Source organism: Schistocerca serialis, chromosome 7 (genome assembly GCF_023864345.2).
Source record: "Schistocerca serialis cubense isolate TAMUIC-IGC-003099 chromosome 7, iqSchSeri2.2, whole genome shotgun sequence".
NCBI classification, from domain to species: domain Eukaryota; kingdom Metazoa; phylum Arthropoda; class Insecta; order Orthoptera; family Acrididae; genus Schistocerca; species Schistocerca serialis.
Window position 1 is genome coordinate 135,375,365 of NC_064644.1, and position 13,376 is coordinate 135,388,740.

Genomic DNA, 13,376 nt, shown 5'->3' on the forward strand with positions numbered 1-13,376 from the left:
TACTAGTTTTTCCATTCATCCGTACACAATTCTCGTTAGTATTTTGCAGCTGTGGCTTATTAAACTGATAGTTCGGTAATTTTCACATCTGTCAACACCTGCTTTCTTTGGGATTGGAATTATTATATTCTTCTTGAAGTCTGAGGGTATTTCGCCTGTCTCATACATCTTGCTCACCAGATGGTAGAGTTTTGTCAGGACTGGCTCTCCCAAGGCTGTCAGTAGTTCTAATGGAACGTTGTCAACTCCTAGGGCCGTGTTTTGACTCAGGTCTTTCACTGCTCTGTCAAACTCTTCACGCAGTATTGTATCTCCTATTTCATCTTCATCTACATTCTCTTCCATTTCCATAATATTGTCCTCAAGTACATTGCCCTTGTAAAGACCCTCTATATACTCCTTTCACCTTTCTGCTTTCCCCTCTTTGCTTAGAACCGGGTTTCCATCTGAGCTCTTGATATTCATACAAGTGGTTCTCTTTTCTCCAAAGGTCTCTTTAATTTTTCTATAGGCAGTATCTATCTTACCCCTAGTGAGATAAGCCTCTACATCCTTACATTTGTCCTCCAGCTATCCCTGCTTAGCCATTTTGCACTTCCTGTCGATCTCATTTTTGAGACGTTTGTATTCCTTTTTCCCTGCTGCATTTACTGCATTTTTATATTTTCTCCTTTCATCAATTAAATTCAGTAATTCTTCTGTTACCCAACAATTTCTACTACCCCTCGTCTTTTTACCTACTTGATCCTCTGCTGCCTTAACTACTTCAGCCCTCAGGGATACCCATTCTTTTTCTACTGTATTTCTTTCCCCCATTTGTGACAAATGTTCCCGTATGCTCTCCCTGAAATTCTGTGCAACCTCTGGTTTAATCAGTTTGTCCAGATCCCATCTCCTTAAATTCCCACCTTTTTGCAGTTTTTTCAGTTTTAATCTACAGCTCATGACCAATAGATCGTGGTCACAGTCCACATCTGCCCCTGGAAATGTCTTACAATTTAATACCTGGTTCCTAAATGTCTGTCTTACCGTTATGTAATCTATCTTATACCTTCTAGTATTTCCAGGATTCCTCCACGTGTACAACCTTCTTTTATGATTCTTGAACCAAGTGTTAGCTATGATTAAGTTATGCTTTGCGCAAAATTCTGCCAGACGGCTTCCTCTTTCATTTCTTAGCCCCAATCCATATTCACCTGCTATGTTTCCTTCTCTCCGTTTTCCTACTCTCGAATTCCAGTCACCCATGACTATTAAATTTTCGTCTCCCTTCACTATCTGAATAATTTCTTTTATCTCATCATACATTTCATCAGTTTCTTCATCATCTGCAGAGCTAGTTGGCATATAAACACGTACTATTGTAATAGGTGTGGGATTCGTGTCTATCTTGGCCACAATAATGCATTCACTATGCTGTTTGCAGTAGCTTACCCGCACTCCTGTTTTTTTATTCATTATTAATCCTACTCCTGCATTACCCCTATTTGATTTTGTATTTATAACCCTGTATTCACTTGACCAAAAGTCTTGTTCCTCCTGCCACTGAACTTCACTAATTCCCACTATATCTAACTTTAACCTATCCCTTTCCCTTTTTAAGATTTCTAACCTACCTGCCCGATTAAGGGATCTGACATTCCATGCTCTGATCCGCAGAATGCCAGTTTTCTTTCTCCTGATAATGACGTCCTCTTGAGTTGTCCCCTCCCAGAGATCCGAATGAGGGACTATTTTACCTCCGGAATATTTTACCCAAGAGGATGCCATCATCATTTAACCATACAGTAAAGCTGCATGCCCTCGGGAAAAATTATGGCTGTAGTTTCCGCTTGCTTTCAGCCGTTCGCAGTACCAGCACAGGGTTACAAGGCCAGATCAGTCAATCACCCAGACTGTTGCCCCTGCAACTACTGAAAAGGCTGCTGCCCCTCTTCAGGAACCACACGTTTGTCTGGCCTCTCAGCAGATACCCCTCCATTGTGGTTGCACCTATGGTACGGCCATATGTATTCCTGAGGCACGCAAACCTCCCCACCAACTGCAAGGTCCATGGTTCATGGGAGGGGGGGAACAAGAGTAATAGCCATGTTATTTGTTATCTGAATACTGCAATACAAGTAAACTTATAAATTTTTATGACTATCCTAGATAATAAAGGAACTTTTTTGTGTTTAACTATAATAAGCACTTTACTTTTTCTAGTTTATTTTGTTTTCCATAGATACGATTTCTCTAATGACTAATGGTTTTGTACTTGACTTATTACTGTAATTTTTTATCAGATTGTAGTTGAAGTCACATGTAGACGTTAACAAACTTTTATCTAGAAATGTATTGAATAATGTAATGATATCTTATCCTTTTAATTCAACAGTTTATGTTGAGTTAATCTTTTTTTCAGTTGAAGAGAAGGGCAAAATAAGAAAATATTTTAAACTGGATGCTACATCACTGAGTTTAGTGGTTTGTAAGCTGCATAATGATCGTGCAGGACAAGGAGAGAGCAGTAATTGGAAGTAGAAAGTTTTGCATTTAGATAAGATATAGAACAAGAGGTTTTATACTAAAGCCTGCATGATACATAAGTTATGTACTTAGGGCTTCGAATACACTACCCCATTATATAATCAAAGTGTTTAATAAGTATGTGTAAAACAATATTCTGCAGTAGAACTAACCAGAATAGCTCCTTGGAAACCCAGGATGCCTCTTTTGAAGCAGATGGTTTAGGCCATGGTCAGTCATCTTGAGGCAAGAGTTTTCATCTTCAGATTCAAAAAGTAGATGTTCCGGCTTCAGATCACCATGAACCACACCAGAATCATGCAGGTACTGTCAATACAATGCAATATAACGTAAGGGATCTGAAAGCAAGAAACCAATAGTAATCCTGTCTTATATGCAAATTATTAAAAGAAAGTAAAAAATTCAGAATGTGTGTATAGATTATTCAAAGGTTTATGCTTTACAACATTCTTGAAAATTATTAGGATGTATTATGAAATGCATTACAACAATAATGGTATTAAAATGATTTTATGACATATTTCTTAAAATATGTGTCTGTAGCTTGTAGCTGTACTAACACTGGGGTAGAAATAGAATGTAATGTTTCATCAGGAATATTAAAATTTAGAGCCATTTGTAAACTTTTGTGGATATGTTAATGAATCTGAAGAGTAAACAAATTCCATTCCTAGGTAACGTTTATATATGTGTTTAAAGGTAGATTATGAAGTTTTTGATTAAATTACTTGTGTGAGAATAGAAAAGAGTTATGATGCTGTGGACGTGATACATTAAAATAAATGGCATTTCTGAGCAGCAAAATTGGCTTGCATCATACCTCTGTAGCCTCTGAAGTATCTCTGTATATTCTTAAAATTTCTTATTGTTTAACTTTATTCCTGCTGCTATCTCCTCCCTATGTGAAGCTTAATACGTTATTTACACAAATGTTGTTCACATGAAAACAATAACTTTCTGTTTTGATGGTACCGTACTGTCTATGAACCAATGAACAATCTCCATCCATTTTCATGCCAAATTAAATATTATCAGTGAAAACAGATTTCCTTTTGTGGTTGTAAGTACATCAGCAGCAGATACACAGACTATATTGAAGTATGCACAGATTTAAAAGGAATACCTTCGCTGAATTTTATTTGGTGACTCAGACTACTTGTCAGAATGATGTGTTAGTATGTAACATGTCATCAGTTTGTCAGATAATTTTCTTAGTTTACCTTCAGATGTAGTTTATATTTAATACAGTACATTTTCATGTAGGCTGTGCCATACATGTCTGTGACATTCAATAATATCATCAAGGCTCTATGAATGTTTTTGATTTGTCACATATGTTAAATTAGACAGTTTAAATGTAATCTTCAGACAACTGTGGATATATTTCAAAACTAAATTATTTATACACAACTTCACTGAGGAATTTTAAAAATCTCATGCTTGAGATGAAAAGTTATTAACTTTTAAGCTGCCAGCCTCCTCCATAACTGAGGTCACTAACATATGCTTGTGCTGTGGTGCTCAACTGAAAAGGTATCTTTCTTGAATCCTGATGGTGGAAGAAAGTTTCATCACCAACATTTAGTTGGCATGAGGAGGAGAGGTGGTGGTATGAAGTTTTTTGCCACCAGATATGCAAGTGAGAGAGTGGAAAATTATGCTGGCACACAGACTACTCCTGTTACATACCACCAAGAGGCTGCATAGCTTGTCTCCATCTAGAAGACTGATCACCTCAAAGGTGTCAATTGCCCTCATGCCATGAGACATTGTAGAGAGGTTCAGATTTAGTCCTGGACATCAGCACTGATTTTCAGGACTAAATAATGCATAATGGACCACTAAATGTCACGAGAGTGGTTCCCCCAGTAGAAAATGAACCAGGAAATATGTTTGTTTCGCCATCTTCAGCAGCAGCTGTTAAAATCAGTTACTACTGGTTATCTGTCTTGAGCTGACAGAAATTTAATTAAAGAGAACTACACCAGACACATTTTCCGTGGTTATTCTGCAAAATGGATACATACATTTGTACATTTTTGGTTGTTTTAGGTTAAAAACAGTGTCTTGTTTGTTCAGTTGGTGTGCAAGTTACTCATAGTGCTTCCTTACATGTTCTACTTCCTTCCTCATTGCTAGCAGTGGTTGATGTCAAAAGACTTTGATTTACATATGTGCTTGGCAGTTGTTCCCATTCTGCAGTATTTCTTGTGCTGCATTATTTACACTTCACTTTAGTATACCATTTCTCACTGCACAGTAACAGTGTTTATGTCTGTTTGTTTGTTTTCATTCAAGTTGTAAGTATTGCCAACCCACCCCTTTAACCTACTTTCTTTTTTGGTGGGAGAGGGGGTGAGGCTCGATGGTGATTGTAGGACAGAATCTGGAAGGAGATGGTAGTGGTAAATGGAGACTGTGGTTATATGTGTCTATTTAATGTTATATTAAGATGGATCAATCAGTTTAAAGAGTTTGTGAATTGCCAAGTTTATATTATGTTTTATGAGTTGTTTCTTTTCTGTTGTGGTTTTTTGAATGTGGTAGTTTTTGTTGTTATTTGTCCTAACAATTTCCATGTCTATGGCTCTGGTGGTAATGAGACATGAAAGTGGAAACCATTAGGATAAATAACAACAAAAAGCACCTCCTCACCTTACAAGAAAACTACCACATTCAGAAAACCACAAAAGAAAAGAAACAACTCGCAACTGATCACACCAACCTGGCAAACCACACACTCCTTAAACTGACTGATCACTTAATAGAACGTTAAATATGCACATACAGCCACAAGCTCCATTTACCACTACCATCTCCTTCCAGATTCTGTCATACGGTCACTATCCAGTCCCCCAACAACAAACAAAAAATCTCCCCCTCATCTCCTCCCACATCTCTACATAACGTACCATAACTTACAAGATAATTTCACTAATTTACACTAAGTCTCTCTCTCTCTCTCTCTCTCTCTCTCTCTCTCTCTCTCTCTCTCACACACACACACACACACACACACACACACACACACACACACACACACAAACACACAAACACACACTCTCTCTCTCTCTCTCTCTCTCTCTCTCAAACACACAGACACAAAGTAGTTTCACAGGTTGGCAACAATCACAGTGTGAATGAAAAGAAACAAACAGAAATGAACACTGTTACTGTGCAGAGTAAGAAACAGTTTACAAAAGTTAAGTGTAAACAATTCAGCACAAGAAATACTGTAGAATGGAAAAGACTTCCAAGTGCATATGTGAATCGAAGTCTTTCAATGTCAACCGCTGCTAGCAAGGAAGGATTAAGTAGAATATTTAAGGTAACATTGAAAGTAACTTGCACACCAGCTTTATAAAAAATAAATAAATAAAAAGTTTTTAAACTAAAATAACAAAGAATGTACAAACTTATACATCCAATTTGCACAGTAACCACGGAAGATGCTTTATAAATAAAAGCAAAATGCGTTTGGTGCAATTATCTTTAATTAAATAGCAGTCAGCTCATGATGGATAACCAATAGGAAAGTAATCAGGGAATATTGTGTTGACAGTAGAGAAGCAATAACAGCAGAATATATCAGTAAAGAGTTCTCAGTGACTTTGAATGTGTACTAGTCATCTGATGTTACCCGAGTAACAACGTCAACAGGGACATTTCAACCCTGCTAAAGATGACCAAGTTGACTGTTGGTGATGAGACTGTGAAGCAAAGATACAAAGGAACAACTACAACTAAACCAAGACCAGGGAGACCTCATACACTGATCGACTGGGACCATATAGGGGAACCTGGCCTAAAATAAGACACCCAAAGCAAAACTGACTCTGTACTCCAAATTTATTTATATTTTTTTGTACAAAGTTGCAAACATGAATATAACTAACAAACACATGTTTTTGTACACAATATATTTAAAAAAAGAAAATATGTATTGCACAAAATCAGCATTGCAAAATTACTTCAGTGTTTCATTTTACCCTAGTTACTGGGGGTAAAAAGAAACATGTGTAGGTCATTTTACCCTAGTAAAAATATCATGTCATAAAGTATTCAGTCTTTGCATATGTCACATACAAATCTCTTAGCTGTCCTAGGAAGACCTGCACACGGCACATTTTACACACTGCAGCCAAGTCTTCCTAGGCTTAGAACGACTAAATAGGTCATTGCAGTAAATACAAGGAGCATCGTCCTCGTCAGCATCTCCGCCCAAAATATCTCCTTTGTCTTCACTTTCATCCCTGAATATCAGCTGTCTTTTTGCACATCTTCCCGCTTTTCTCTCTTCTAATGCTCGCTTTCAAAAATGGCTCTGAGCACTATGGGACTTAACATCTGAGGTCATCAGTCCCCTAGAACTTAGAACTACTTAAACCTAACTAACCTAAGGACATCACACACATCCATGCCCGAGGCAGGATTCGAACCTGCAACCGTAGCGGTCGCACGGTTCCAGACTGTAGCACCTAGAACCGCTCGGCCACACTGGCCGGCATGCTCGCTTTCCCGCAAACTTTGCTTGTAAATTTAATAGATATGGACTACTGGTAAAATTTGGGAAACATCCCATTTTCTTTTGCTTCGAACATAAGATCCAGAAGCTGATGGGACTGGTAATATATCCTGTGGTGAAACTCGGATATGTTGGGTCTTGGAACAGTATGTTTCCCTTAGATCTGGTAGAGGGGTATCTGGACTATTCACACTATTTTCATTAGAACCATATGGAAGTGTAACGTCTGCTTTTGAAGTCGAGTCATTCTGGATACGTTGTTCTTCTCAATGTGTTGGCTCAACTATATTCTCCACTGTAACTCCTCCATTGCCAATCTCTTCGCGCTTTTCATCAATGTTTGTTACTAAAGAAGGCAAAAATTCGTGCGCCGGAAATATTTGTGGGCTGAACGGCCAAATTCCGGTTTTCATGAAACCACTAAAGGCATTACTAATGGTAGCAGCATTCCCATACGCCTCACAAAATATTTCAGCTACCTGAAATTGAGTTATGACTCTTCCTGGATCATTTTTTAACCACACTGTGGCGGACAGATCATAGTAAGTCTTCAGAGGACCATAGAAACATACTTCTAGAGGTTGCAGCTTGTGTGTGCAATGAGGAGGAAAAGAAATCATAATTACGCCGTTTTCTCTCGCGCAAGTGATTACTTCTAAGCCTTTATGCGTACTATGTCCATCTAATAGTAATAAAACTTTGTTAACTTTGCTTCCATTTGCATACTTTTGAAAACGTTTAAGCCAAATGAGAAATGAATCTCCTGTCATCCAGCCAGACCCACTAGGCAGCCCTAGTGATCCTGTAAGTGCGCCATCTAAAAGCTCGTGATTCCATCTTTTCCTTGGAAAAAGTAGAGTTGGCGAGATAAAGTTTCCTGATGAACTCATGCAGCATACAACAGTAACATGCTGTCCTCTCTCTGCACTGGTGATTGTCCCAACTTGTTTTTTACCTGTTGCTGCAAACACTTTTTGAGGTTTCTGCACTGTTGAAAGTGTTGATTCGTCAACATTCCATTCCCTAGCGGGCTCAATATTATTTTTCTGTGATGTTTGTTCAAGAATGTTAAAAAACTTTTCTAATTGCGGTTTGTTAAAAGACTGGGCTCTAGCTGCTGAAGTGGGCTCTCGTTTTCTGAGAGCAATGTCTGGATTTCTCTTTCGAAATCCCCTAAGCCAATCCCAGCCTGCCATTTCATCTTTTTTGCTGAATCTGTGAGATATTCTATTTTGCTCTGCTAACTGAAAAGCTAATTTTCGTATAGCGTTACATGTAAGACCAAACATTCGGGATTCTAAATCTTTTATGTGATCGACCAGCAATGTTTCAAGTCTCTTAGAAAATGTAGGGATGAATCGTCCCAAGCCTTTGTCTGCTCCAGTGATACGTTTGTTTTTTTCCATAACTCTTCGACGTAACATAGCTTTTGGAACGCCAAATGTCTTTGAAGCGCCGGCCTGTGTGGCCAAGCGGTTCTAGGCGCTTCAGTCTGGCGCTTCAGCAGGTTCGAATCCTGCCTCGGGCATGAATGTGTGTGTTGTCCTTAGGTTGGTTAGGTTTAAGTAGTTCTAAGTTCTAGGAGACTGATGACCTCAGATGTTAAGTCCCACAGTGCTCAGAGTCTTTTTTTTTTTTTTTTTTTTTGTCTTTGAAGCTTTTAGCCATTTCATATCTTTTCTTTCAATAGCTTGAATAGCTTGTTTCATTGAGTCTTCGCTCCATGACTGACTATCTGTCTCTTTCTTGTAGGTCCCAACCATTTGTGCTGAAAAGAAGCTGAGTGTTACGCACCTATTATTTTATGATCCTACATAGACAGCGTACTTTAAGTTAGGCATATGATATTATTATATTGCATCAATTACTATCAACCAGCAGTTATAGCCTCAGCCTACAAATATTTCTGTATATAAAACATTTACGATATATAATTTCATTATCTTATTAATACTGTTTTGTTGTTTTTAGTATTATAATTAATTTTAATATGTAAACACAACAATAAAGATTCAAAATATACGATTTATTTTCCAGGGTAAAACGGCACATTATATATGGGTAAAATGACCCACTGTTTCATTATACCCAAGTAACTGGTGTATCATTTTACCCTGGACAGCCATTTTGTACTCGGAACAACAGGCGCATGACCAGCTTATGTCTATCAACAAAACTTTGTAGTCAACAAACAAAGAAAAGAATATGGTTCCATGACCTTAACTTACATTTTTGATAACAATATAATAAAGTACGTATTTAGAGCATTATGTGACTTACCGATATTAGATCAGCACCTGTTGATTACAACTTTGAGCTCTAGTGCGGAAAATAAACACAAGAGGCATACACTATTAACACAGTACCACTACTATCAACTTATGAATTGCGCACTACACTAGATTTACAGCTGAGTATCATGATATTCGAGAAACAAGTGGTGTCTCATTTTATCCTAGTATTTCATTTTACGCCAGGTTCCCCTAGTCCTGAGAAGGGTAACAGTAAAAAATTGTATGAAATTGGGGGAAGGAATTACTAGTCATTTCCAAAGTGCTGCCTTCAGCGAACACAATGACTGCGTATAAGAAGCTAAAAATGTTGGGATACAATAGTCAAACAGATCCTCACCAGTCAAACATTTTTGCAACCAGTGCTAAACTATACTCAGTGCAGTGTAAAGAGTAATGCCACTGGACAGTGGGTGACTGGAAATGGATGATTTGGAGTGATAAATCACGCTTATATCTTGTGGCAATCTGGTGGAAGAGTTGGGGATTGGGGAACACCTGGAGAACATTACCTACCATCATACATAGTGCCAACAATGAAGTATGGGGGATATGGTGTATTGCATAGGAGTTTTATACATTTTTAGGATATAGTGCTTAAAAAATGCTAAATGCAGGTGGATATGGACATAATTTCCAGCACTATGTACTGCATGCAATAGATTAACAGTTTAGAAACTATGATTGTTTGTTCCAGCATGATAATGCACTCTGTCATAAAGCAGCGTCTGTGAGCCAATGGTTTGTGGACAGTAACATTTCTGAAATGGACTGGCCCGCCCAGAGCCCCGAACTGTAGACTCATCACTGGGATGAGTAAAAAAATCGACATCGCTTCAGGCCCCAATATCCAACATCATTACCTTCTTTGGTTTCGGCTCTTCAGGAGAAATGGGCTTCCTCAAGAAAATCAGCTCGTTTGGCCTCCTGATCTGGGACTGATGAACACAACAAGACCTCTGTAACTAAGCTGTTGGAATCCTTCACTGAGCTCTTGGTGGTACAATGGTTGTGCAATGAACATTGTGTGGCACAGACTAGGCAAGATGGCCGCCGAGTGCCGAGTGAGATCACAGGTGTTTTCTTCATCCACTAAAAGAATTTATTTAATAGGAAGTAATGTCAAATTTAAATTTTCTTTGTATCGTCTACTTGCTGTAGTGTCCGTTCTTGTCACACAACTGAATATTAGCGTCCCAGCACAGCTTCTTGAAAAAACTTCGTGTTATCTGAAGGCCTGATAATCGCAACATAACCCAAAATTTTGCGTGACATAAACACAAAAAAATCTATTCAGGTTTTCTTGATAGTGCAAAATTCGTTACAAAAGACAGCTACTAGTTTCATCAGTGTCTATTGTCGCAATGAAAGTGTAATTAAACGTTTCCAAATCGTATTTAATGAACACATTTCGTATGTTTACTAGTTAGATATACGCGATCTAGGCCTAAATTTTCCGAGCTATAAATGTTTAAAAACTTGACCAAACACGCTTGATAACGTAAATTCTCTAAAAGCAAAGTAATTACTAATTCTTTCTTCTGTCATTGTATCTCTAAATCAGTACAAAAACAACAACAACTGCATGTAAGACCTTTGTGTCGTTCTTTGTTTACTTACTAGTGTCCTTGACAAATTTAAAACATTCTTTAAATTTAATTATTCCTTCGAAACTGACCATGAGTGAGAAATGTGGGAGCGGTTACAGGGTAGTGAGTAGAAGGATTTTTTGTCAATCTTGAAGGAAATATTTTCACTGGGGGGGGGGGGGGGGGGAGGCAGTGGATAGACTGTTGGGAGAACAGAAGAGGTTCTCTCCTGGAACTGCATAGTATGCAGTAGGAACATTCTGATTGGGGAACAAGAAAGGAAAAATCTGTACCCTTCAGGCATAGTTGGAGGAAGCAAGGAAGGAACTGATAAGGATCAATGGAGTTAGGGGGAGGGGGGTGTTGGGAAATGGAAGCTGGTAGGAGGATAGGAAGAAAGAATGCAATCTGACAGTTTTATCATAAACCATTGCCAGAGTTACGTGGAGAAGAGCCTCAGATAGAAAAAGGAACAGGAAATGTGCAGTACGCTTCAACTGAGGCCAAGAAGCCTAGGAATGTACAAAGTGTTGAGAAGAAGAAAGTGCTGCTAGCAGTAGTAGCCATGGGCGAGGTGTAGGCCCTTAGTTACAGGAAAGTTTAGGGGCATTGTACCAGGCCACCAATATCTTCCAAGCCAAATGCAGGGCTAAGTCATGTGATAGAGGACTTAGGGTCTTTATGTAAGGACTTTACAAAAGAGGACCACGTAGTGATAGTGGGTGGGGTGGGAAACAGTTTGATAGCAATGGGGCATGTGGCATAGGTGATGACCTGGACAAGATAGCTTCCCTGACTCATGACACCAATGTACACTTTGTTGAGCTGTTCTGGCATCATGATCAACCACACCTTGTTGGAGCTGTGAGGTGAATCAATGTGGTGTTAGAGATGGCTCTCAGGGCAGCCAAGTTTGCTCATGTTTCTCTGGTGCCTGTCGGGACTATCAACAGATGGAGTTTCACTAGGCATGGCCTACACTTAAACAGGACTGGGAAGGGAAGATTGGTACAGCTGATTCATGAAAGTATAGGGGGTGGATCTTGGGCCACACATGGTCAAATATCTGTTGTAATGGGTAGGAAAAGTAAGTCTTTTTTAGGATAAATCTAGACAACAGGTTCCCCTGCCTAAAGAATATCTCCATCAGTTTAAAAAATACTGAAACAATCACTCACAAGACAGATTTTAACACTCCAAATATCACACATACCTGATGTCACAAAGAAAAACAAACCATTGGAAAGAGTAACATGGGGAATTTCATAAACGAAACAATCCTCTATCAAAACATAAAATTAATAAAAAAATAAAGTACAACTATCAGGAGTTGAGCTCCAATCTTTGAACTGCACAGTAGTTTGTGTTACAGGGCACTGGTATAGAGACACAGAAATCCAACATGTAGTATTATCATTGTATGAAAGGGCAAACTCTTACTGCAGAACTGCTTCAAGGGGTGCAGGATCATGCATTTACAACAGAAAAGGAACACAGTTCAAATCAGAGATGACCTCAGTACAGTAAGGGACAACAAACACTTTGAAATATCAGCTATTGAATTAACAGGGCTTGATATCACCAAGAAATTAATCATTCTGTGTGTGTGTATAGATCTCCCAGTGGTAGTGTGGACACTTTTTCAATAAATTAACAGAAGTTCTAGATAAAGTCTCAAGTACAAAGTTCAACATAATTCTGTGTGAGGACATCAGCATCAACACTAATATCATAAATGAATCCAGAAACACACTCATAAATATCCTTCAAAGTTTTGTCATGTTCCTATCTGTCAGTAGTGCAACAAGGGTTATGCAATTACTGCATCAGTAACTGACCATGTGGCTACAAATATGGACAGGGAATGTGATATAAAAGATCTCGGACTATCAGACCATCTCTGTCAAATAACAACAGTAAAATCAGGCATCGAATATTTCCCTAAACTACAAGCCTACAAACGACACCTATCAGAAATCAAAATAAAAGAGTTCTCCAAAGAACTAGCAAAACAGAAGCTGGGATGAAGTGTAAAAGGAAACCAATGTGAATATGAAATTCTCTAATTTCTCCACGTTGTTTAAATTGAACTTTGAAAAGGCATTTCAAAAAGCTTGACTGTTGCAGCCAGAGGATCACTTGGATGATGGTACGGCATGTTGTGGTCTTCAACAATGAAAAGCAGATTCTGCCTGCATGCAACTACGGTCATTTGTGCATATGATGTAGACTTGTTGGACACTGTCTCATAGAGTGAATTTATTTGAGACGTACTTGCTCCACTCCAGGCCTTATGGTCTGGGGTATGATAAGCTACAACTGTCGTTCACCTTTGTATTTCTGAAGGTGACACTAGCAGACACTCGGTATGTGCAGAATGTTGTTAGACCTGTTCTTTTGCTATTCTTGGAACAGGAAGGTGATGTGTCAGGAAGGTGACGT

The 13,376-nt window shown here is 38.5% G+C and overlaps 2 protein-coding genes across 2 annotated transcripts in view; one reads left to right on the forward strand and one right to left on the reverse strand.

Annotated features, from left to right (window-relative positions):
• The window catches only part of LOC126412580 (uncharacterized), a 29,760-nt gene extending 27,067 nt beyond the window's left edge, over nucleotides 1-2,693 (forward strand). The window contains exon 3 of the mRNA XM_050082231.1: nucleotides 2,405-2,693. Coding sequence (XP_049938188.1) covers nucleotides 2,405-2,523 — 119 coding nt within the window. The 3' untranslated portion in view covers nucleotides 2,524-2,693. The remainder of the gene's footprint in view (nucleotides 1-2,404) is intronic.
• LOC126412579 (calcium/calmodulin-dependent protein kinase type IV-like) overlaps nucleotides 1-13,376 on the reverse strand; it is a 586,558-nt gene that overhangs the window by 52,076 nt on the left and 521,106 nt on the right. Inside the window, exon 6 of the mRNA XM_050082230.1 lies at nucleotides 2,682-2,835. Within this exon, the coding sequence (XP_049938187.1) occupies nucleotides 2,682-2,835 (154 nt within the window). The remainder of the gene's footprint in view (nucleotides 1-2,681; nucleotides 2,836-13,376) is intronic.